The 24,089-nt window shown below is 44.9% G+C and overlaps 1 protein-coding gene across 3 annotated transcripts in view; it reads left to right on the top strand.

Moving 5' to 3' along the window:
* Positions 1 to 24,089, top strand: part of COL11A2 (collagen type XI alpha 2 chain) — a 163,123-nt gene that overhangs the window by 56,114 nt on the left and 82,920 nt on the right. For all 3 annotated transcript variants that reach the window (XM_077286193.1, XM_077286192.1, XM_077286191.1), the window contains exons 2-4: positions 8,156 to 8,323; positions 8,407 to 8,617; positions 8,749 to 8,911. In XM_077286193.1, coding sequence (XP_077142308.1) covers positions 8,156 to 8,323; positions 8,407 to 8,617; positions 8,749 to 8,911 — 542 coding nt within the window. The remainder of the gene's footprint in view (positions 1 to 8,155; positions 8,324 to 8,406; positions 8,618 to 8,748; positions 8,912 to 24,089) is intronic.

Below are 24,089 nucleotides of genomic sequence, written 5' to 3'. Positions count from 1 at the left end.
TGAGTGTACTGTATACAGGTGACAGATCAGTCTCCTCTGAGTGTACAGTATACAGGTGACAGATCAGTCTCCTGTGAGTGTACAGTATACAGGTGACAGATCAGTCTCCTGTGAGTGTACAGTATACAGGTGACAGATCAGTCTCCTCTGAGTGTACTGTATACAGGTGACAGATCAATCTCCTGTGAGTGTACAGTATACAGGTGACAGATCAGTCTCCTGTGAGTGTACAGTATACAGGTGACTGATCAGTCTCCTCTGAGTGTACTGTATACAGGTGACAGTTCAGTCTCCTCTGAGTGTACAGTACACAGGTGACAGATCAGTCTTCTCTGAATGTACAGTATACAGGGGACAGATCAGTCTCCTCTGAGTGTACTGTACAGTATACAGAGGACAGTTCAGTCTCCTCTGAGTGTACAGTACACAGGTGACAGTTCAGTCTCCTCTGAGTGTACAGTAGACAAGTGACAGATCAGTCTCCTCTGAGTGTACAGGATACAGGTGACAGATCAGTCTCCTCTGAGTGTACAGGATACAGGTGACAGATCAGTCTCCTCTGAGTGTACTGTATACAGGTGACAGATCAGTCTCCTCTGAGTGTACAGTATACAGGTGACTGATCAGTCTCCTCTGAGTGTACTGTATACAGGTGACTGATCAGTCTCCTCTGAGTGTACAGTATACAGGTGACTGATCAGTCTCCTCTGAGTGTACTGTATACAGGTGACAGATCAGTCTCCTCTGAGTGTACTGTATACAGGTGACAGATCAGTCTCCTCTGAGTATACAGTATACAGGTGACAGATCAGTCTCCTCTGAGTGTACAGGATACAGGTGACAGATCAGTCTCCTCTGAGTGTACAGTATACAGGTGACTGATCAGTCTCCTCTGAGTGTACTGTATACAGGTGACAGATCAGTCTCCTCTGAGTGTACAGTATACAGGTGACAGATAAGTCTCCTGTGAGTGTACAGTATACAGGTGACAGATCAGTCTCCTGTGAGTGTACAGTATACAGGTGACTGATCAGTCTCCTCTGAGTGTACTGTATACAGGTGACAGATCAGTCTCCTCTGAGTGTACTGTATACAGGTGACAGATCAATCTCCTGTGAGTGTACAGTATACAGGTGACAGATCAGTCTCCTGTGAGTGTACAGTATACAGGTGACTGATCAGTCTCCTCTGAGTATACAGTACACAGGTGACAGTTCAGTCTCCTCTGAGTGTACAGTACACAGGTGACAGATCAGTCTTCTCTGAGTGTACAGTATACAGGTGACTGATCAGTCTCCTCTGAGTGTACTGTATACAGGTGACAGATCAGTCTCCTCTGAGTGTACTGTATACAGGTGACAGATCAGTCTCCTCTGAGTATACAGTATACAGGTGACAGATCAGTCTCCTCTGAGTGTACAGGATACAGGTGACAGATCAGTCTCCTCTGAGTGTACAGTATACAGGTGACTGATCAGTCTCCTCTGAGTGTACTGTATACAGGTGACAGATCAGTCTCCTCTGAGTGTACAGTATACAGGTGACAGATAAGTCTCCTGTGAGTGTACAGTATACAGGTGACAGATCAGTCTCCTGTGAGTGTACAGTATACAGGTGACTGATCAGTCTCCTCTGAGTGTACTGTATACAGGTGACAGATCAGTCTCCTCTGAGTGTACAGTATACAGGTGACAGATCAGTCTCCTGTGAGTGTACAGTATACAGGTGACTGATCAGTCTCCTCTGAGTGTACTGTATACAGGTGACTGATCAGTCTCCTCTGAGTGTACAGTATACAGGTGACTGATCAGTCTCCTCTGAGTGTACTGTATACAGGTGACAGATCAGTCTCCTCTGAGTGTACTGTATACAGGTGACAGATCAGTCTCCTCTGAGTATACAGTATACAGGTGACAGATCAGTCTCCTCTGAGTGTACAGGATACAGGTGACAGATCAGTCTCCTCTGAGTGTACAGTATACAGGTGACTGATCAGTCTCCTCTGAGTGTACTGTATACAGGTGACAGATCAGTCTCCTCTGAGTGTACAGTATACAGGTGACAGATAAGTCTCCTGTGAGTGTACAGTATACAGGTGACAGATCAGTCTCCTGTGAGTGTACAGTATACAGGTGACTGATCAGTCTCCTCTGAGTGTACTGTATACAGGTGACAGATCAGTCTCCTCTGAGTGTACTGTATACAGGTGACAGATCAATCTCCTGTGAGTGTACAGTATACAGGTGACAGATCAGTCTCCTGTGAGTGTACAGTATACAGGTGACTGATCAGTCTCCTCTGAGTATACAGTACACAGGTGACAGTTCAGTCTCCTCTGAGTGTACAGTACACAGGTGACAGATCAGTCTTCTCTGAGTGTACAGTATACAGGTGACTGATCAGTCTCCTCTGAGTGTACTGTATACAGGTGACAGATCAGTCTCCTCTGAGTGTACTGTATACAGGTGACAGATCAGTCTCCTCTGAGTATACAGTATACAGGTGACAGATCAGTCTCCTCTGAGTGTACAGGATACAGGTGACAGATCAGTCTCCTCTGAGTGTACAGTATACAGGTGACTGATCAGTCTCCTCTGAGTGTACTGTATACAGGTGACAGATCAGTCTCCTCTGAGTGTACAGTATACAGGTGACAGATAAGTCTCCTGTGAGTGTACAGTATACAGGTGACAGATCAGTCTCCTGTGAGTGTACAGTATACAGGTGACTGATCAGTCTCCTCTGAGTGTACTGTATACAGGTGACAGATCAGTCTCCTCTGAGTGTACTGTATACAGGTGACAGATCAATCTCCTGTGAGTGTACAGTATACAGGTGACAGATCAGTCTCCTGTGAGTGTACAGTATACAGGTGACTGATCAGTCTCCTCTGAGTGTACTGTATACAGGTGACAGTTCAGTCTCCTCTGAGTGTACAGTACACAGGTGACAGATCAGTCTTCTCTGAATGTACAGTATACAGGGGACAGATCAGTCTCCTCTGAGTGTACAGTACACAGGTAACAGATCCGTCTCCTCTGAGTGTACAGTACACAGGTGACAGTTCAGTCTCCTCTGAGTGTACAGTAGACAAGTGACAGATCAGTCTCCTCTGAGTGTACAGTACACAGGTGACAGATCAGTCTCCTCTGAGTGTACAGTAGACAAGTGACAGATCAGTCTCCTCTGAGTGTACAGTATACAGGTGACAGATCAGTCTCCTCTGAGTGTACAGGATACAGGTGACAGATCAGTCTCCTCTGAGTGTACAGTATACAGGTGACAGTTCAGTCTCCTCTGAGTGTACAGGATACAGGTGACAGATCAGTCTCCTCTGAGTGTACAGGATACAGGTGACAGATCAGTCTCCTCTGAGTGTACAGTATACAGGTGACAGTTCAGTCTCCTCTGAGTGTACAGGATACAGGTGACAGATCAGTCTCCTCTGAGTGTACAGGATACAGAGGACAGATCAGTCTCCTCTGAGTGTACAGTATACAGGTGACAGATCAGTCTTCTCTGAATGTACAGTACACAGGTGACAGTTCAGTCTCCTCTGAGTGTACAGTAGACAAGTGACAGATCAGTCTCCTCTGAGTATACAGTATACAGGTGACAGATCAGTCTCCTCTGAGTATACAGTATACAGGTGACAGATCAGTCTCCTCTGAGTGTACAGTAGACAAGTGACAGATCAGTCTCCTCTGAGTGTACAGTATACAGGTGACAGTTCAGTCTCCTCTGAGTGTACAGTATACAGGTGACAGTTCAGTCTCCTCTGAGTGTACAGGATACAGAGGACAGATCAGTCTCCTCTCCTCATTACATAACAATGTTACTTCACCAATAGTGCAGGAATTACGCTGGTTGGGGAGCAGAGTTGCTAGCAGTCCTGAAATTCTTGAACAGTCTTTAAAAATAAGACACTTTTTCCCGTTTGTAAAAAAGAAAAAAAAATTGATTAGTACATGAGTGTTTTTGAAGCTTGAGGAACTTGCTCAGGATATTATTTCTCTAAGGCCGGTGTCCCACTTGCAAATCTCATGAGTTTCTCACATTGCATTTGCAAGTGGGACAGCGGCCTAATAATCATTATTTTACACAGTGAATGCAGCTAATTTCTTCATACAGAATGACTGACTGTAGACATTAATCATTAAAGTCTGAATGATTTATTATGGTTTTGTAATATGTCTGTAAGGCACGTATACGTTCTTTATTTAGTTTTGTGCTGCGGAGGTATTATATACAGTATATATAATCGGGGTGTGCTGGGCTTTCCTGTGTATGTGGAGGATGAATTTACTGAAAATAGGGGAGGCTGCATTGAGGGCTGAATGGATGTAACAGACGCTGTTGGCATTTTCACCGTGAAATATTTACATTCGCCAATTTCCATTCTCTCAGCCGCACGGCTTCCAGACACCTGCGAGACTGCGAACCTCTGAATTTCTGCTTGAGGCAGCGTAGATATTGAGGCGTGATTACTGTGCCTCTCTTGGCTCCCTGGTAGTGTGTCTCTATTTTAGCACATAATGGAGGTGCATGAATTACGTGTCCTGCAGTTATTCCTCTTGGTGCTTTTCACCAGATCTGTGCAGCTCTTCTCCTATGTTCCTTGCTATGAAGCTGTGTGTATGTAGGTGCAACGCTCTGCAGAATGGCAGCGTGAAGCAGGTTTGCAGTATTAGTGGTAATAATTTATAACTATTTGTTTAAATGTAAAGTTTTAGCGCTATATACTAGAAATATCTAGATGCAAAATCTGCAAAAGAATCATCACAGATGTTTCCCATCACATGTGAATTATGCCTAATGGTTGCTGTGTAGAGTTGGTGCGAATCGATTCACACATCCCAGTCCATCGGCCATTTTGATAATATGGCTGCTAGGTGGGAGCCCTGAGATCTGCCTTTACCTTGCATCTTACGGCTCTTCATATGATCAGCTGCCTGGTGCAGTCACATTGTTAGGCTACGGTCACACGTTCAGTATTTGGTCAGTATTTTACATCAGTATTTGTAAGCCAAAACCAGGAGTAGGTGATAATGCAGAAGTGGTGACGTGTTTCTATTATACGTTTTGTCTGGCTATTCGTCTCCTGGTTTTGCCTTACAATTACTTATGTAAAATACTGACCAAATACTGAACGTGTGACCGTAGCCTGACTTACTTGTGATGTCGTGGCCAGTGCATCAAAAGAAGAGCCACAAAATGCTATCAGGCGGTTCTCCAGCTTCTGGCCAGTAGCCACAGACCAGTGTTTTGGCCAATGGATCGATTTGCACCAACTCTAAGGCCTCCTTCACACGTCATGATTTTACCGGCACTGGAAAAAAAAATAGTACCGGAGTTTTCAGTTTTGCACGTACGTGTGCATCATCCGTGTGCTGCTTGTATGTACCGGAATAGAATGCAGAATAGAAATTACAGATTTTTAGATGTTTGAGATGTGCAAAGACAGAGATAGATAGATATCCGTGAGATATATATTCAGTGCACTGTGTGTAGTTTACTGTACATGGTTTAACCTAATACATTTAAAAAAATGACGTGGGTTCCCCCTCATTTTTGATAACCAGCAAAGGTAAAGCAGACAGCTGTGAGCTGATATTATCAGGCTGGGAAGGTCCATGGTTATTTTATGATTTAGTTAGTAATGGGGGTGTCTGATAGACACCTCTTCACTACAAACCCCAGGAGTTGATGGCAGCTGTGTTTTTAGACATTTTACTGTTGACTTCAACCCCAACTACCGTTACCCTAATTGCTACCTCACCAGTGCAATCAGGAAGAGCCGGGCAAAGCACCAGAATTGGCGCATCTAATCTGAAGCGCAAAATCTGGGATGGCTGAGGACTGGTATTTTGAGACTGGGAAGTGCCCAATAAACATGGACCTTCCTAGCCTGGTAATATAAGCCCCCAGCTGTCTGCTTTACCTTTGCTGGTTATTAAAACTGAGGAGGACCCCAAGTCATTTTTTAATTAATTTATTAGGTAAATCCATGTATAGTAACCAGCACGCACAAGGCACTAATTACAGTGGGGCAAAAAAGTATTTAGTCAGTCAGCAATAGTGCAAGTTCCACCACTTAAAAAGATGAGAGGCGTCTGTAATTTACATCATAGGTAGACCTCTACTATGGGAGACAAACTAAGAAAAAAAAATCCAGAAAATCACATTGTCTGTTTTTTTAACATTTTATTTGCATATTATGGTGGAAAATAAGTATTTGGTCAGAAACAAACAATCAAGATTTCTGGCTCTCACAGACCTGTAACTTCTTCTTTAAGAGGCTCCTCTTTCCTCCACTCATTACCTGTAGTAATGGCACCTGTTTAAACTTGTTATCAGTATAAAAAGACACCTGTGCACACCCTCAAACAGTCTGACTCCAAACTCCACTATGGTGAAGACCAAAGAGCTGTCAAAGGACACCAGAAACAAAATTGTAGCCCTGCACCAGGCTGGGAAGACTGAATCTGCAATAGCCAACCAGCTTGGAGTGAAGAAATCAACAGTGGGAGCAATAATTAGAAAATGGAAGACATTCAAGACCACTGATAATCTCCCTCGATCTGGGGCTCCACGCAAAATCCCACCCCGTGGGGTCAGAATGATCACAAGAACGGTGAGAAAAAATCCCAGAACCACGCGGGGGGACCTAGTGAATGAACTGCAGAGAGCTGGGACCAATGTAACAAGGCCTACCATAAGTAACACACTACGCCACCATGGACTCAGATCCTGCAGTGCCAGACGTGTCCCACTGCTTAAGCCAGTACATGTCCGGGCCCGTCTGAAGTTTGCTAGAGAGCATTTGGATGATCCAGAGGAGTTTGGGGAGCATGTCCTATGGTCTGATGAAACCAAACTGGAACTGTTTGGTAGAAAAACAACTTGTCGTGTTTGGAGAAAAAAGAATACTGAGTTGCATCCATCAAACACCATACCTACTGTAAAGCATAGTGGTGGAAACATCATGCTTTGGGGCTGTTTCTCTGCAAAGGGGCCAGGACGACTGATCCGGGTACATGAAAGAATGAATGGGGCCATGTATCGGGAGATTTTGAGTGCAAACCTCCTTCCATCAGCAAGGGCTTTGAAGATGAAACGTGGCTGGGTCTTTCAACATGACAATGATCCAAAGCACACCGCCAGGGCAACGAAGGAGTGGCTTCGTAAGAAGCATTTCAAGGTCCTGGAGTGGCCTAGCCAGTCTCCAGATCTCAACCCTATAGAAAACCTTTGGAGGGAGTTGAAAGTCCGTGTTGTCAAGCGAAAAGCCAAAAACATCACTGCTCTAGAGGAGATCTGCATGGAGGAATGGGCCAACATACCAACAACAGTGTGTGGCAACCTTGTGAAGACTTACAGAAAACGTTTGACCTCTGTCATTGCCAACAAAGGATATATTACAAAGTATTGAGAGGAAATTTTGTTTCTGACCAAATACTTATTTTCCACCATAATATGCAAATAAAATGTTAAAAAAACAGACAATGTGATTTTCTGGATTTTTTTTTCTCAGTTTGTCTCCCATAGTTGAGGTCTACCTTTGATGTAAATTACAGACGCCTCTCATCTTTTTAAGTGGTGGAACTTGCACTATTGCTGACTGACTAAATACTTTTTTGCCCCACTGTATATATCTCACGGATATCTATTTATCTATCTACCTCATAGCTGTCTGTCTGTCTATCTATCTATCTGCATTCTATTCCGGTACGTGTCACATGGGTGGTGCACAGAGATGTCACACTTATATAATGTGCTGTACATATTGTTATCCGTGCTGCCGGAAAAAAACACACATGTCTACATGTGGGTCACATGGACACATGGTTCGTGTAAAAACACAGACATGTGCTAAGCCCCATAAATCATAATGGGTGTTCATTTGTACATGTCTCTAGTATGTCTGAAAACGCAAGCCACATGTGCTGAAAACACACACGTGTGAAGGGGCGTAATGCTGTGTCATAATCTATAGACATTACCTGGCCCATTACTGCATATAGTTATCATTATTTCCCAATCCCTTATATTCATTCTAACTCATAATTGTAGATAAAATGTCCATATTGTTAGTAAAATCCTTGCCCCAATGCTGCCCCTATATCTTAACCTCCCCTTTAACCTCTTCTCATAGCTGACCCCGTGGATGTACTAAAGGGCCTCCAATTTCAGACACAACCTGAGGGTGTAAAGCGGATCCCTGGCTTCTGCCCAGCCCGACGTTCAAGCACTGGTGGAGATGTGGCCTACAAGATATCCAAGCAAGCTCAGATCAGCGCCCCCACGCGGCAGCTCTTCCCAGGTAGGTACAGTCACACGGTCCACACACACGTGAGTGGGGAGTAAAGGTGTTGACTGCAATGCTAACACTTTGTCACTCTACAGGTAAATTCCCAGAGGACTTTTCAGTCATGGCGCTGGTACGAGCTAAGAGTGGCTTGCAGGCATTCCTCCTGTCCATCTACAATGAGCAAGGAGTTCAGCAGCTCGGGGTGGAGTTAGGACGCTCTCCTGTCTTTCTCTATGAAGATCAGAGTGGAAAACCAGCCCCTGAAGACTACCCAATCTTTAGCGGGGTCAATCTGGCCGATGGAAAGTCAGTAAATATATCTTTGGTACCATTGCTCCAATTGACGTCTTCTCCATGTCTTCAGCTTCGCTTCTCTCTACATCTGTCTTCCTTCCGTTTCTTCTCCTCTTGTTCACGATTCTCTTCTCCTGATCCAGATGGCATCGGATAGCTCTCAGTGTACAGAAGAAATCCGTAACCTTAATACTGGACTGTAAGAAGAAGATTACTAAGCCACTGCCCCGAGGGAACAAGCCCGTTGTGGACACCAAAGGGATCACTGTGTTTGGAACCCGGATTCTGGATGAAGAGTCATTTGAGGTGAGAGGGAAGTAGGGGAGATGTACACAATTCATCTCTTAAAAGGGTTTTCTCATCTTGTCTTCAAAAGTTCACCACTTCCCTTAGTCCAAACGTACTGATTGCTGGGGAGCGATGTGCTCCAGATTGATTGACAGTTCAGACCAGCGGCTTTGCCTCCGTAACATCGGAGAAGCACAGAGGTGCTGAAGGTGGTTGGATCTAGAAATCTGTGCAGTTTCAGAGCAGATTTATAAGATCTAGTGGAACAATCATGTAAGCACTATGCTCCTTGATTAGAAGACCGGCCACCTCTGATAGACTTCTGTAGTGGTCAGTAACCTAGGCAAGGACCATAGAGCATTGAAATGTAAATCCCTCTGTTCTTGAGAAGGAGGAGGATTTTTATTAACAAGTAAATTGCAAATTTGCTTGTTTTTACAAACACTTAGGAATTTTACCCCTTCCTGATGATCAGACAACCCCTTTAATGAATGCTGTGCCACATTTCTTACATCATGTATTCAGTTTTTATTGGAGTTTTGCCTAATAAGAATAAATGTGTAACATTAGGATACATCATCTTTTTCTTATCGGTGGGAGTCCAACTCCTGGGACACCAGTGCTCCTATGAATGAAGGGGCCACAGCGCTGGGTTAGTGCTTAGCTCCTTCACAGCAGCGCTCATTTTGCAGTGACTATCAGCCGCTGTGTTAATAGTTTGCCTTATGGAGGACACTGTGACAGAAGGAAAACTCTACTGTCCTTTGTATACATCTGTCCTCCCAAGCTGGGGATTGAACTTGTACTTGACATTTTATCCACTATTTCTGTGCACGATGCTGGCGCACACCGCCTACAGTAACAAAAACTCCACATCTCCCGCCCCGGCTGGCTGTAAGAGGTCCGCTTTCTCAGAAGCTCGGCCAGGTGACCGTCAGAGTCTCTACTGTACTATTCTGTGTCCAGACCTGGCGCCTCTCACTGACTCCACTGCAAATGCCTCAGGGGCGGCCAATGTCCTGTCCAACTGGCACCAGATTGTGGGGAAAAAACCTTCCAGACTCCGAGACCTGATATTTAGAAGAGCTAAAAGGCACCTAATAGCCCAAAAAACACACTGTTGTCACACTCAGAGGCCGTAGCGTTCTCCACTGCATGCGGTGATTTACCAGGAAATGTAAATGAATATATAGTGAGGAAGGGCAATGCCATCCATGATTAGTGTAGATGTGGGGAGGATGGTAGCATGGAAGTGCAGGACAACGAGGCAGCTAGCTGGATAACAGAAAGCGGGGTAGAGGTAAGAGTGTCAGGGAGGCTTGACCTGATCTGGCACATCCCAACAAGTTTACTAGTTTGGCAGATAAGGGGGCGTCAGTATGGGGGCTGTTCTGTTCTCACTAAATGAGGAAGCCTCATGTAGCTATACAGGCAGATAAACCGCTATACTGGGGTCCAATAAGCTCAGCAACGTTTAGCAGCTCCATAGAGAATAAATGTTGTGGTGATATGTATGTATCACTGGCACGCTATTCTAGCGGGGGTAAAATTCTCCCTTCTGTCAATCATTGCGGATCCCAGCAGTCGGACCTCCAGCGATTAACAAGTTATCACCAATCCTATGGAAAGGTGCTAATTCATTTCCTCTGAACAAGCCTTTTAAAGGTATATAGGCTTAGAAAGTAAGGTTTGAAAGTAGATAAAAAATTGGCACAAAGAGCAACCGCACCCGGAGAGTTGTGGTGAGTAATGGCTAATCAGACTGGTGTCCGGTAATAAATGGGGACTCACAAGGTTCAGTGCTGGGTCTGCTATTATTCAACTTATAAGATTTCCATTGATTTCCGTGCAGTGGGCTTCGAGAAAATGGTCCCCGGAGGCGACGCATGTGCAGATTTAGATCTTGGGAATCAAGCTCATGTTTCCCAAGATCTCAATATGTGCATGTTCCACCTCCGGGGGCCATTTTCCCAAAGCCCACTGCAAGGAAATCAATGCAAAGGGGACTCCGCTCACTGCCGACATTTTATGAAAACCCAGGGCCTGCAGCCTCGCATCGCCGGAACACCCCCTGCTCCCAGCACAGGGCCTACAGAATTTCCCCACCCCTGCCACCGATGGCCTCTTGCAGCAGCGACCCTGCCTCCTGTGACTCTGCTCCACCGCAGTTGCCCCTCCGGTAAGCTGCAGTAAAACCGAACTATAAGACGCACAACCATTTTATTTAAAAACATTTTTTCCTATTTTCTTCCCCAAAATTTTGGGTGTATCTTATGATCTGTTGCGTGTTATAGTCCACAAAAACGGTATTAAATGGATTTATGGATGTACCTAAATACTGTCCCCTTTATCCATTCCTTTCCCTCAATTGAACTCTGTGTACTAACTATGTAAGATATGGCAATATGTCACAAAGACCAGGATCGTGGTCTTGAGGTTGAAATATCGCGGATAAGGTTGATAGAATATTAGGAGGCGCTGGTGAGGACTCAGTCGTTATGGTGCATATCAGCATCAATAGCAAAGTTTGGGGTAGCTGGAAGATCCATAAAAATTATTTCATACATTACCGGTAAATCCATAATCTTAAGGCAAGGACATAGCATTCTCTGAAATATTAGCTGTACCACATGTAGTGTCAGAAAGGCAGCTGGATATTAGGGAGGTAAATAAATTGCTCATAAATTGGTGTAGAAAGGAAGGATTTCAGGTTTTTGAACCACTGGGTCATCTTCCACATTGGTACAGGCTCTATGCTTGGCATGGGCTGTGCCTCAATGGAGAGATTGCCATTGGGCTGGGGAGAAAAATGGAGAGAAGGATGGAGTACTGACCTGTGACTGGGGGAGGTAATCACTGTACAGGAGTAGATAGTTTATTCAGTAATCTGTGACTGGGAGAGGTAATCACTGTACAGGAGGAGATAGTTTATACAGTAATCTGTGACTGGGAGAGGTAATCACTGTACTGGAGGAGATAGTGTAGACAGTAACCTATGACTTGGGGAGGTAATCACTGTACAGGAGGAGATAGTGTAGACAGTAACCTGTGACTGGGGGAGTTAATCACTGTACAGGAGGAGATAGTATAGACAGTAACCTGTGTCTGAGGGAGGTGATCACTGTACAGGAGGAGATCGTGTAGACAGTAACCTGTGACTGGGGAAGGTGATCACTGTACAGGAGGAGATAGTGTAGACAGTAACCTGTGACTGGGGAAGGTGATCACTGTACAGGAGGAGATAGTGTAGACAGTAACCTGTGACTGGGGGAGGTAATCACTGTAAAGGAAGAGATAGTGTATACAGTAATCTGTGACGTAGAGGTAATCACTGTACAGGAGGAGATAGTGTACACAGTAATCTGTGACTGGGGAGGTAATCACTGTACAGGAGGAGATAGTGTACACAGTAATCTGTGACTGGGGAGGTAATCACTGTACAGGGGAGATAGTGTATACAGTAATCTGTGACTGGGGACGTAATCACTGTACAGGAGGAGATGGTGTAGACAGTAACCTGTGACTGGGGAAGGTGATCACTGTACAGGAGAAGATAGTGTATACAGTAATCTGTGAATAGGGGAGGTAATCACTGTACAGGAGGAGATAGTGTATACAGTAATTTGTGACTGGGGAGGTAATCACTGTACAGGAGCAGATAGTGTATACAGTAATCTGTGAAGAGGGGAGGTAATCACTGTACAGGAGGAGATAGTGTAGACAGTAACCTGTGACTAGGGGAGGTAATCACTGTACAGGAGGAGATAGTGTAGACAGTAACCTGTGACTGGGCGAGTTAATCACTGTACAGGAGGAGATAGTATAGACAGTAACCTGTGTCTGAGGGAGGTGATCACTGTACAGGAGGAGATCGTGTAGACAGTAACCTGTGACTGGGGAAGGTGATCACTGTACAGGAGGAGATAGTGTAGACAGTAACCTGTGACTGGGGGAGGTAATCACTGTAAAGGAAGAGATAGTGTATACAGTAATCTGTGACGTAGAGGTAATCACTGTACAGGAGGAGATAGTGTACACAGTAATCTGTGACTGGGGAGGTAATCACTGTACAGGAGGAGATAGTGTACACAGTAATCTGTGACTGGGGAGGTAATCACTGTACAGGGGAGATAGTGTATACAGTAATCTGTGACTGGGGACGTAATCACTGTACAGGAGGAGATGGTGTAGACAGTAACCTGTGACTGGGGAAGGTGATCACTGTACAGGAGAAGATAGTGTATACAGTAATCTGTGAATAGGGGAGGTAATCACTGTACAGGAGGAGATAGTGTATACAGTAATTTGTGCCTGGGGAGGTAATCACTGTACAGGAGCAGATAGTGTATACAGTAATCTGTGAAGAGGGGAGGTAATCACTGTACAGGAGGAGATAGTGTAGACAGTAACCTGTGACTAGGGGAGGTAATCACTGTACAGGAGGAGCTAGTGTATACAGTAACCTGTGACTAGGGGAGGTAATCACTGTACAGGAGGAGATAATGTAGACAGTAACCTGTGACTGGGAAAGGTGATCACTGTACAGGGGGAGATAATGTAGACAGTAACCTTTAACTGGGGAAGGTGATCACTATATAGGAGGAGATAGTGTAGACAGTAACCTGTGACTGGGGGAGTTAATCACTGTACAGGAGGAGATAGTGTATACAGTAATCTGTGAATAGGGGAGGTAATCACTGAACACGAGGAGATAGTGTAGACATTAGTCTGTGACTGGGGAGGTAATCACTGTACAGGAGAAGATAGTGTAGACAGTAACCTGTGACTAGGGGAGGTAATCACTGTACAGGGGGAGATAGTGTATACAGTAATCTGTGACTGGGGAGGTAATCACTGTACAGGAGAAGATAGTGTAGACAGTAACCTGTGACTAGGGGAGGTAATCACTGTACAGGAGGAGATAGTGTATACAGTAATCTGTGACTAGGGGAGGTAATCACTGTACAGGGGGAGATAATGTAGACAGTAACCTGTGACTGGGGAAGGTGATCACTGTATAGGAGGAGATAGTGTAGACAGTAACCTGTGACTGGGGGAGGTAATTACTGTATAGGAGGCGATAGTGTAGACAGTAATCTGTTACTGGGGGAGGTAATCACTGTACAGGGAAAGATAGTGTAGACAGTAATCTGTGACTGGGGAAGGTGATCACTGTACAGGAGGAGATAGTGTAGACAGTAACCTGTGACTGGGGGAGGTAATCACTGTACAGGGGAAGATAGTGTAGACAGTAATCTGTGACTGGGGAAGGTGATCACTGTACAGGAGGAGATAGTGTAGACAGTAAAGGTACCTTCACACGAAACGACTTTGTAACGATATCGCTAGCGATCCGTGATGTTGCAGCGTCCTGGCTAGCGATATCGTTTAGTTTGACACGCAGCAGCGATCAGGATCCTGCTGTGATGTCGCTGGTCGCTGAATAAAGTTCAGAACTTTATTTGGTCGTCCGATCGCCGTGTATCGTTGTGTTTGACAGCAAAAGCAACGATACCAGCGATATTTTACACTGGTAACCAGGGTAAACATCGGGTTACTAAGCGCAGGGCCGCGCTTAGTAACCCGATGTTTACCCTGGTTACCAGCGTAAACGTAAAAAAAAAAAAACAGTACATACTCACCATCTGATGTCCGTCAGGTCCCTCGCCGTCTGCTTCCCACACTGACTGAGCGCCGCAAAGTGAAAGTGAAAGTACAGCACAGCGGTGACGTCACCGCTGTGCTCTGCTCTCACTGTACGGCGGCACTCAGTCAGAGCAGGAAGCAGACGGCAAGGGACCTGACGGACATCAGATGGTGAGTATGTACTGTTTTTTTTTTTTTACTTTTACGATGGTAACCAGGGTAAACATCGGGTTACTAAGCGCGGCCCTGCGCTTAGTAACCCGATGTTTACCCTGGTTACCCGGGGACCTCGGCATCGTTGGTCGCTGGAGAGCGGTCTGTGTGACAGCTCTCCAGCGACCAAACAGCGACGCTGCAGCGATCGGCATCGTTGTCGCTATCGCTGCAGCGTCGCTCCATGTGAAGGTACCTTAACCTGTGACTGGGGGAGGTAATCACTGTGCAGGAGGAGATAGTGTACACAGTAATCTGTGACTGGGGAGGTAATCACTGTACAGGGGAGATAGTGTATACAGTAATCTGTGACTGGGGGAGGTAATCACTGTACAGGGGAGATAGTGTATACAGTAATCTGTGACTGGGGAGGTAATCACTGTACAGGGGAGATAGTGTATACAGTAATCTGTGACTGGGGGAGGTAATCACTGTACAGGAGGAGATAGTGTAGACAGTAACCTGTGACTGGGGGAGGTAATCACTGTACAGGAGGAGAAAGTGTAGACCGTAACCTGTGACTGGGGAAGGTGATCACTATACAGGAAGAGATAGTGTAGACAGTAACCTGTGACTGAGGGAGGTAATCCCTGTATAGGAGGAGATAGTGTAGACAGTAACCTGTGACTGGGGGAGGTGATCACTCACTGTATATGAGGAACAAGTGTAGACAGTAATTTGTGACTGGGGGAGGTAATCACTGTACAGGAGAAGATAGTGTAGATAGTAACCTGTGACTGCGGGAGGTAATCACTTTACAGGGGTAGATAGTGTAGACAGTGACCTGTGACTGGGGGAGGTAATCAGTGTACAGGAGCAGATAGTGTACATACTCTAGTTTATTTTACATGTGTTTCTGTACTACTTGTTTCCATATGTGGTCCTTCGTTCCTGTGTGGTTTTGTTGCTTTCAGTGTTAATCTACAATTTGCACATTCCACTAAATGGAAGAAAGGTTCATGAGGACTGGGCTCCAGCACCAATGAAAAAATGTTAAAACGTAACTTTTACTATGGCATTAAAACCTTAGTGAGAAAAAGTAAAAGGATAAAAAAGATGAAGGATCCATGAACTCATGGGTTTCAGGTTAGCAACTTTTATTCATAACTATGAATTAGAGTTGCTAACCCAAAACGTGTAAGATTATGGATCCTTAATCTTTTTTATCTTTTTGCTTTTTCTCACTATGTTTTTAAGGTCCACATGGATCTTTCTTCCATTTCTGATCTGGATTCCCGTCTGGTGTCTTTCAACACTCCATGCACCCCACCCTGACCAAACAAGGTCTACCAGGGTTCCTATGTGAATTCACGTGGTTTTCACAGTGAATTAATTGTCCTTCCTGGAAGGTGAGCTGATCACCATTTTTTTTCTCTTTCCCTACATTCCACTAAAAACAAGGAAACCCATGGCATGAACATGGATGTTCATACGTTTGTCTTGTACTGTATATAATACAAGAGGGAGGAGTTGAGGAACTAATACAAGTGGGAGAAGATGAGGAAATAATACAAGAGGGAGGAGATGAAGAAATTATACAAGAGGAAGGATACGAGGAATTAAGTAATTATAAAGAAAAAATAAATCGTGTAAATATAAATAAAGGCAGCAAAGACTGAGACAGAGAAGCTCATTGCCAAAGAAAGTACAAATAATCCAAATATATTCTTCAGCTACATAAGCAGTAAGATGATAGTGTTGTCCTCTCATGGGGTTTTTGCCTCCTCTGGATAAACATTTAGGTCATAAGTTAAACTCGATCGCTGTCTATCTTCAACCTTAAAAACTATTTCATGATATTTGTATGTATGTGAGAGTATTAATACAGAGAAAGGCTTCATATGTTCCAGTAGTAATAATATGGGGACAGCTTGATATGTCTTGTTTTTTTTTGTGTAGTTCAGCCGCTATGGAGACTTACTTCAGAGGTGCCATTGTCTCAAACATTTTATACAGAAGAACATGGTGGTTTTGTTATTCCACATAAATACTTTTTAATGAGAACATAGAGGAATGTTTCATTTCATGCCATATTCTTCTCCCTACTGCCACAGAGTCCATTATGGCTTCATAGTCAGGGGCCACAATGGACCCCCCCATCCCCGTAATACTTCCTGCACATAACTGCACACAATTTAGGACATAGATGAGATCTGAACTGATGATTTACATTGTCTAAACTGGATAAATTTGTACCAAACCTCTTTCGTGACAAATATTTGGTTTACTTGGGTTTGTGGCATCATTTGTAGCTGTCCTAGAATGTCGTGGACTCCTAGAAGAGAGCACACATCTCCTGGACTCCTCAAAGAGAGGGCACATCTCCTGGACTCCTCAAAGAGGGCACATCTCCTGGACTCCTCAAAGAGGGCACATCTCCTGGACTCCTCAAAGAGAGGGCACATCTCATTTACTCCTCAAAGAGAGGGCACATCTCCTGGACTTCTAAAAGAGAGCACACATCTCCTGGACTCCTCAAAGAGAGGGATCATCTCCTGGACTCCTAGAAGAGAGTGCACATCTTCTGGACTCCTAGAAGAGAGGGCACATCTCCTAGACTCCTAAAAGAGAGCACACATCTCTTGGACTCCTCAAAGAGAGGGCTCATATCCTGGACTCCTAGAAGAGAGTGCACACCTTCTGGACTCCTAGAAGAGAGGGCACATCTCCTGGACTCCTAGAAGAGAGGGCACATCTGGACTCCTAGAAGAGAGGGTGCGTCTCCTGGACTCCTAGAAGAGAGGGCACATCTGGACTCCTGGAAGAGAGGGCACATTTGGACTCCTAGAAGAGAGGGCACATCTCCTGGACTCCTAGAAGATAAGGAACATCTCCTGGACTCCTAGAAGAGAAGCCACATCTCCTGGACTCCTCAAAGAGAGGGCACATCTTCTGGACTCCTAGAAGAGAGGGCACATCTCCTGAACTCCTAGAAGAGAGGGCACATCTCCTGGACTCCTAGAAGACAAGCCACATCTCCTGGACTCCTAGAAGATGGGGAACATCTCCGGGACTCCTAGAAGACAAGCCACATCTCCTGGACTCCTCAAAGAGAGGGCACATCTTCTGGACTCCTAGAAGAGAGGGCACATCTGAACTACTAGAAGAGAGGGCACATCTCCTGGACTCCTAGAAGAGAGGGCACATCTCCTGGACTCCTTGAAGAGAGGGCACATCTCCTGGACTCCTTGAAGAGAGGGCACATCTCCTGGACTCCTTGAAGAGAGGTAACATCTCCTGGACTCCTAGGAGAGAGGGCACATCTCCTGAACTCCTTGAAGAGAGGGCACATCTCCTGGACTCCTAGAAGAGAGGTAACATCTCCTGGACTCCTAGAAGAGAGGGCACATCTCCTGGACTCTTAGAAGAGAGGGCACATCTCCTGAACTCCTAGGAGAGAGCGAATATCCTAGACTCCTTGAAAAGAGGGCAAAAATACTGGATTCCAAGAGGGCATATCTTCTAAACTCCAAGAAGAGAAAGCACACTTCCTAGACTCCTAGAAGAGAGGGTGAATATCTTGGACTCCTGGAAGAAAGGACAAATCTTTTGGACATCTAGAAGCTGAGTATTGGCAGCTCCCCTATAACGTCCTCTTTGATATCTGGATTAAATGCTAGTCTGGTCTGTGGTCTGTATAGATGGGGTCTTGTTTGGTGTAGAGTCTGTATATAAGGGGATATGTACAGTATATTTTGGTGGCCTTAGATCTCTGTTTTTATATTATTTAGGTTATCTTCACATGTGGTCTGTATTAGTTTAGAGGGGTGCATAACAAAGGGGTCATATGTAGAGTTGAGCAAATATGTTTGGAATCAGTCGCCGAATCTGAATTTGACATATTGATAATTTATTGCTACCCTATTCGTGCCGAATTTATGTTTGAAGATCGGTTACGAATATATTTGTTCATTTCTACCCTCATGGACTCTAATCACGTTTTGCTGTGTTCGGCGAATTTTGCAAAAACAATATTCACTGCAGATTGTAATCGGAACTGAATTTTGAAAAATTTGCTCAACTCTAGTTAAGTACCCATTGGTATGTCACGCTTCTAGATCCCCAACACTTAACTGCTTAAACACTGATGGGTACAGCTTATAGTTCCCTATTAGGTGCGATCTCTTTTACTGACGGTTATTAAAGATATAACTCAGTGAAGAATTAGAAAATGTAGGGCCCCATTCATCATTTACAATTTTTAAAAATAATTTTTCCAGTTTTCTTTCACTTTTTTTTTTTGCTGCATTTTTTTTTTTTTTATATGCAAATTTTCAGATGCGTTTTATAGGACCAGCAATGTCTGGGATTTCAGAAATCTCATTTACACACATTGTGTTTTTTCCCTGACTGATTTGGAAAACTGCTGCGTTTTTGCAAACTACAAAATGTCGCTTCTTTCAGAGTTTTTGCAGCATTTTTTCCACCCTTTATTTATTTTTCTGATTTCTCTAATGCAGTGGTGGGCAATTAATTTTCCTGGGGGGCCATGTGACAGACTACCGCAACAGAGAGGAGCCAGAAGACCACAGCGTCTGATTGCTCCTACTCCTGCCCTGAAAAGAAGCACTTCACCTTCTTTTTAAATGGTGTTTATTTCTTTTGGCAGTACAGGGGTTAATCAGCCATGTTGGACGCTCTAGGAGTCTGACCTCTCAGCTGAGCTTGGTTAGCCATTCCTATATAATCTGGGTCCTGACTGACACACATTGTCAGAGATAGCTAATGCTGCATGGCTTGGAAGGAGAGGTGTTTTGGTGGTTATATGAGAAGGAGTGTGGAGGCGTTATCTGTGACTGTTGCTTGGTTTAGTAAGTATGATAATTCCTTTCCCTTCTCGAAAGGTACCTTCACACTGAACAACTTAACAACGATATCACTAGCGATCCGTGACGTTGCAGCGTCCTGGATAGCGATATCGTTGTGTTTGACACGCAGCAGCGATCAGGATCCTGCTGTGACATCGTTGGTCGAGCTAGAAGGCCAGCACCTTATTTCGTCCCTGGATCACCCGCTGACATCGCTGGATCGGTGTGTGTGACACCGATCCAGCGATGTCTTCACTGGTAACCAGGGTAAACATCGGGTTACTAAGCGCAGGGCTGCGGTTAGTAACCCGATATTTACCCTGGCTACCAGTGTAAATGTAAAAAAACCCAAACACTACATACTCACATTCCTGTGTCTGTCACGTCCCCCGGCGTTCTGCTTCCCTGCACTGTGTCAGCGCCGGCTGGCCGTAAAGCAGGGCACAGCGGTGACGTCACCGCTCTGCTTTAGGGCCGGCGCTTACAGTGCAGGGAAGCAGAACGCTGGGGGACGCGACAGACACAGGAATGTGAGTATGTAGTGTTTGGGTTTTTTTACATTTACACTGGTAACCAGGGTAAACATCGGGTTACTAAGCGCGGCCCTGCGCTTAGTAACCCGATGTTTACCCTGGTTACCCGGGGACTTCGGCATCGTTGGTCGCTGGAGAGCTGTCTGTGTGACAGCTCTCTAGCAACCACACAGCGACGCTGCAGCGATCGGCATCATTGTCTAGATCGCTGCAGCGTCGCTAAATGTGACGGTACCCTTACTTTGACTTTAGCCCGTCCTCCACGCCCCAGTGCATTCCTCTGTTATATGTTAGTGAATATTTTGTATGCCTGGTATTTTCAGTTACCCCTTCTTCATGTTGCCTTGTTTGTCAGGTTGGTATACTACGGTGCACAGTAGCCCCTCTTCCCTGGGTGGAGAAGGGAACAGACAGAGGGCTGATTCAGGAGATAAGGCAAGGGTGGCGGACTCGGCATCTTCACCTTCAGAAGTAACCCGGAACAGGGTGAGCTAGGGCACCCACTAGTGTTAGGGACAGCCAAGGAGCCCTTGGTCCCAGGTCACACGACATCCAAGTGTATGATTCTCTTCAATATTAATACTATAATTTTATATAATGTGTATATAGATCGATAACTCCCCCCACACCGTATGATACCCTAAAGACTTCCATACAGTATAATTTTACTGACCCCTCCACACTGTATGATGCCCACAATATGACAGCTGCTCCACATAGTATGATTCTACCACAGCCATGCACATACAGTATGATGGACCACAAAGCCCCACCATACAGTGTGATGTCCTCACAGTCCCCTGCCACACCACACAATATGATGTTCCTACAGCCCCCTGCTTTTGAAGATGGCCTAATGTGTTTCTGTGCACTTGCTCACCTTGTTTTTCTGTTTCGATCACTCTATATTTCTTCTTAAAGATGGCACCTAGGTGCGCATGCGCTTTTTGTGGGCTAAGGAAATATGGCTTTCTCTGTTGGACTTCATAAAGATGGCGCTGATATATGCATATTGACCAGGTGCGCAGGTGCACATTAACGAAATATAATATCTCTTGCGGGCCTTTTGAAGATGGCCTAATATACTTCTGTGCACTTGCTCACCTTGTTATCCTGTTTCGATTATGCCATATTACTTCTTAGAGATGGCTCCTAGGTGCGCACGCGCTTTTTGTGGGCTAAGGAAAAATGGCATCCTCCGTGGGACTTCATAAAGATGGCGCCGATATACGCATGCGCATTCGCTCACCTTCGCTCCTGCATTGATGAAGGTCTCTCTGAAGTTGTGGCGCGCGTTTAATGACGTCAATGAGGTATTTCCTCTAACGCGCGCCGGAATTGAGTGCCGGACTCGATGCATCTGTGAGCCGGGTGGAGCGTTCTCGCATGCAAAATACTATTGGCTAACCGGAATATTCAGGGGGTATTTAAGGAGGTAAGGTGGGCATAGGGTACACACTCCCCTTGAGAAAGCACGTGGGTGGCGAAACGCGCGTCGGGGCGTTCCTGCAGTGATACTTATGATGGGTAAGCATTGATTTAATTTCTAAACTATTTTTGAGGTGTCCACTATATTTGAGCTCTCATCATCCGGGCATAATACATTATAAAATGACCTTAAACTGTGTTTATGTGAGCCATATATATGACCAGTACTAAGATATATATATAGTTACAATGCTCAATAAGATGTAAGAAGTATATAACCGCTGCTTAAAATGGAACTTAGATTGAGTCTTCTGATATCCTCATATGGTATGATGTACAATGTTATAATATTTTTTCAATAAACTTTATTGATTTTATTTTTGGTGTTATGGTGGTCTGTGAGTACTTGGTACTCATTTTTTGGTATTAGCCCCCTGCTTACAGTATGATGCCCCACAGCTCCTAAAACAGTCTAATGACTTTTACCATCGTATTCAAATGTATCCCTATCCTGTGGATGCAGATACTGTTGAAGTTGAGATGCCCAACCCACGGGTTTTGTGCCATTGTTTCCAGACCTTTGGCCGCCTCACTCCGCAGGACACAGTTTGCGTCTGCTGCAATGAAAATAGGTTATCACCCTTCACCACAAGAGGGCGCTGCTTATATTAATTTGTACATTTTTTTTAAATTAAAATACAAGAGATGTGTGAGCTCCGCCCGAAAACAGCGCCCCCTAGCCTTAGTGAAAGTAATTACAATAATCTGATTTATTAGGTGATGAAGATTCTTACTTTAAGTGAGGGTTTTCATAATTTTCTCAAACTACAGGAATTAAGGGACTTGTCCAGTGAAAACAATCCATCATCTACCCACAGCAGAGGTGATAAGTTATTGATCTGTAGGTGTCCGACTGCTGGACGAGCACTGATCGGCAAAATGGGGCATTATAAATACTTGTTAAAATGGAGCGACAGATCTCACGTGCAGCCGCTGCTCCATTCTTCTCTACGGACTGATGAGTGCCGCGCTCAGCTCTACGTGGAGCCCATATAGAGTGAATGGAGCAGCGGATGAGCGTCCGACCTGCCTCTCCATACTAACGGGTATAGAAGTACCCCATTCTGATGATCGTGCAGGTCCCTGCGGTCGGACCCCTGAGGACAGATGATTGCTAAGTTTCACCGGACAACCCCTGAGTAAGTATAAAGCACTGCCGTGCGCCCTCTTATGGTAGAAATCAGTGTAACGCATGTAGTCACAGTCCCGGTAGCCGTCTTCACCCATTTTTAGCCCGTCTCCGGCACCATGTGACTGCAGCTGTGACCGCACCAATCACACAATGGTCGCTGTGTGGACTCAGGTCCCATTAATAAATATTCTCAATGTAAGTCTATGGGAATTCATAATGAGGCCCTGCAGCCTCCAGTCCCATATCATTGTATTGAGAAAAGTCACTTATAGAACGCCACAGCGATCCGGCGCCTTACAAAAGCCGTTACGTGGTCATTGAGTGACCGGAAAACAGATGAAGACGCTGACCGGTGAGTATGAAAATACAAAAAAAGAGTCTGTAGCGAGGCTGTAATGCTTCACCTCGTGGTGCCGCTTAATAATATCATTAGATAAATAAGGCAGAACTTCTCCGGCTTCAGGACGTGGAGTCACAATAATTAGAGGACTGGCCGCGGTATTTCATTCATCTAATTGAGTCTTCAGAAGAAGCGCCCTCTGGTGGAGAATAACATAAAGGAATTAAATGAGACATGGGAGGAGCGCCATCTAGTGTTGAATCAAAATCAAGTCTAAAAGGGAAATTGACGGCGCCCTCTTGTGGCCAAAGTTCATATTGTTAGTGGCATTCAGCTCGATCTCGAGGTGAGGAAATATATAGGGAGGAGCTCCCTCTTGTGGTGGATTATAGTAATTTACTCTCATTATAGAAATCAATGAGGCGCCCTCTTGTGGTTGTACTTAGTACTGTATTCAAGTTAGAAAATTAGTCAGGAGCGCCCTCTTGTGGTGGATTAAAATGTAATCAAGAGTAGAGCCCCTCAAATACTCACTAGATACCATGGCTCACTTGCGCCCTCTTGTGGTGCATTTTGACAACATATTCAAGTATATCTGTAAGGAAGAGCTCCCTCTAGTGGCACATGGACTTGACTGTTTGTGGACTGCCCATACACTAAAAAATGTCTGGACAGTTCGCACTTTAATCTGCACTGACATTCTAAAACGTAAACAAGAAAGATACTGCCAGTCTGAATTGCTGTTTCTAGCCCTGCCCCATAGAAAAAAATGTCTAATATATAAAAATCAGAAAAAATAGATGCAAAAGTTAATTGAACATCTGAACAAGAAACTTTTTCAAAGTTGTTAAAAGCACATCTATATATATATAATTGCCTAAGGGGTACTTCCGTCTGTTTGTAACTTCCGTCTGTCTGTCGCGGAAATCCCGCGTCGCTGATTGGTAGCGCCCGGGGGGCCGCGACCAATCAGCGACAGGCACAGTCCGGCCGCGAATTCGCCCCTCCCTACTCCCCTCCAGTCAGTGCCCACATA

The sequence above is a fragment of the Ranitomeya variabilis genome, chromosome 2, assembly GCF_051348905.1.
Source record: "Ranitomeya variabilis isolate aRanVar5 chromosome 2, aRanVar5.hap1, whole genome shotgun sequence".
Classification (NCBI taxonomy): domain Eukaryota; kingdom Metazoa; phylum Chordata; class Amphibia; order Anura; family Dendrobatidae; genus Ranitomeya; species Ranitomeya variabilis.
Note: the sequence above shows the minus strand (reverse complement) of the source record. Positions and strands in the feature narration are given on the sequence as shown.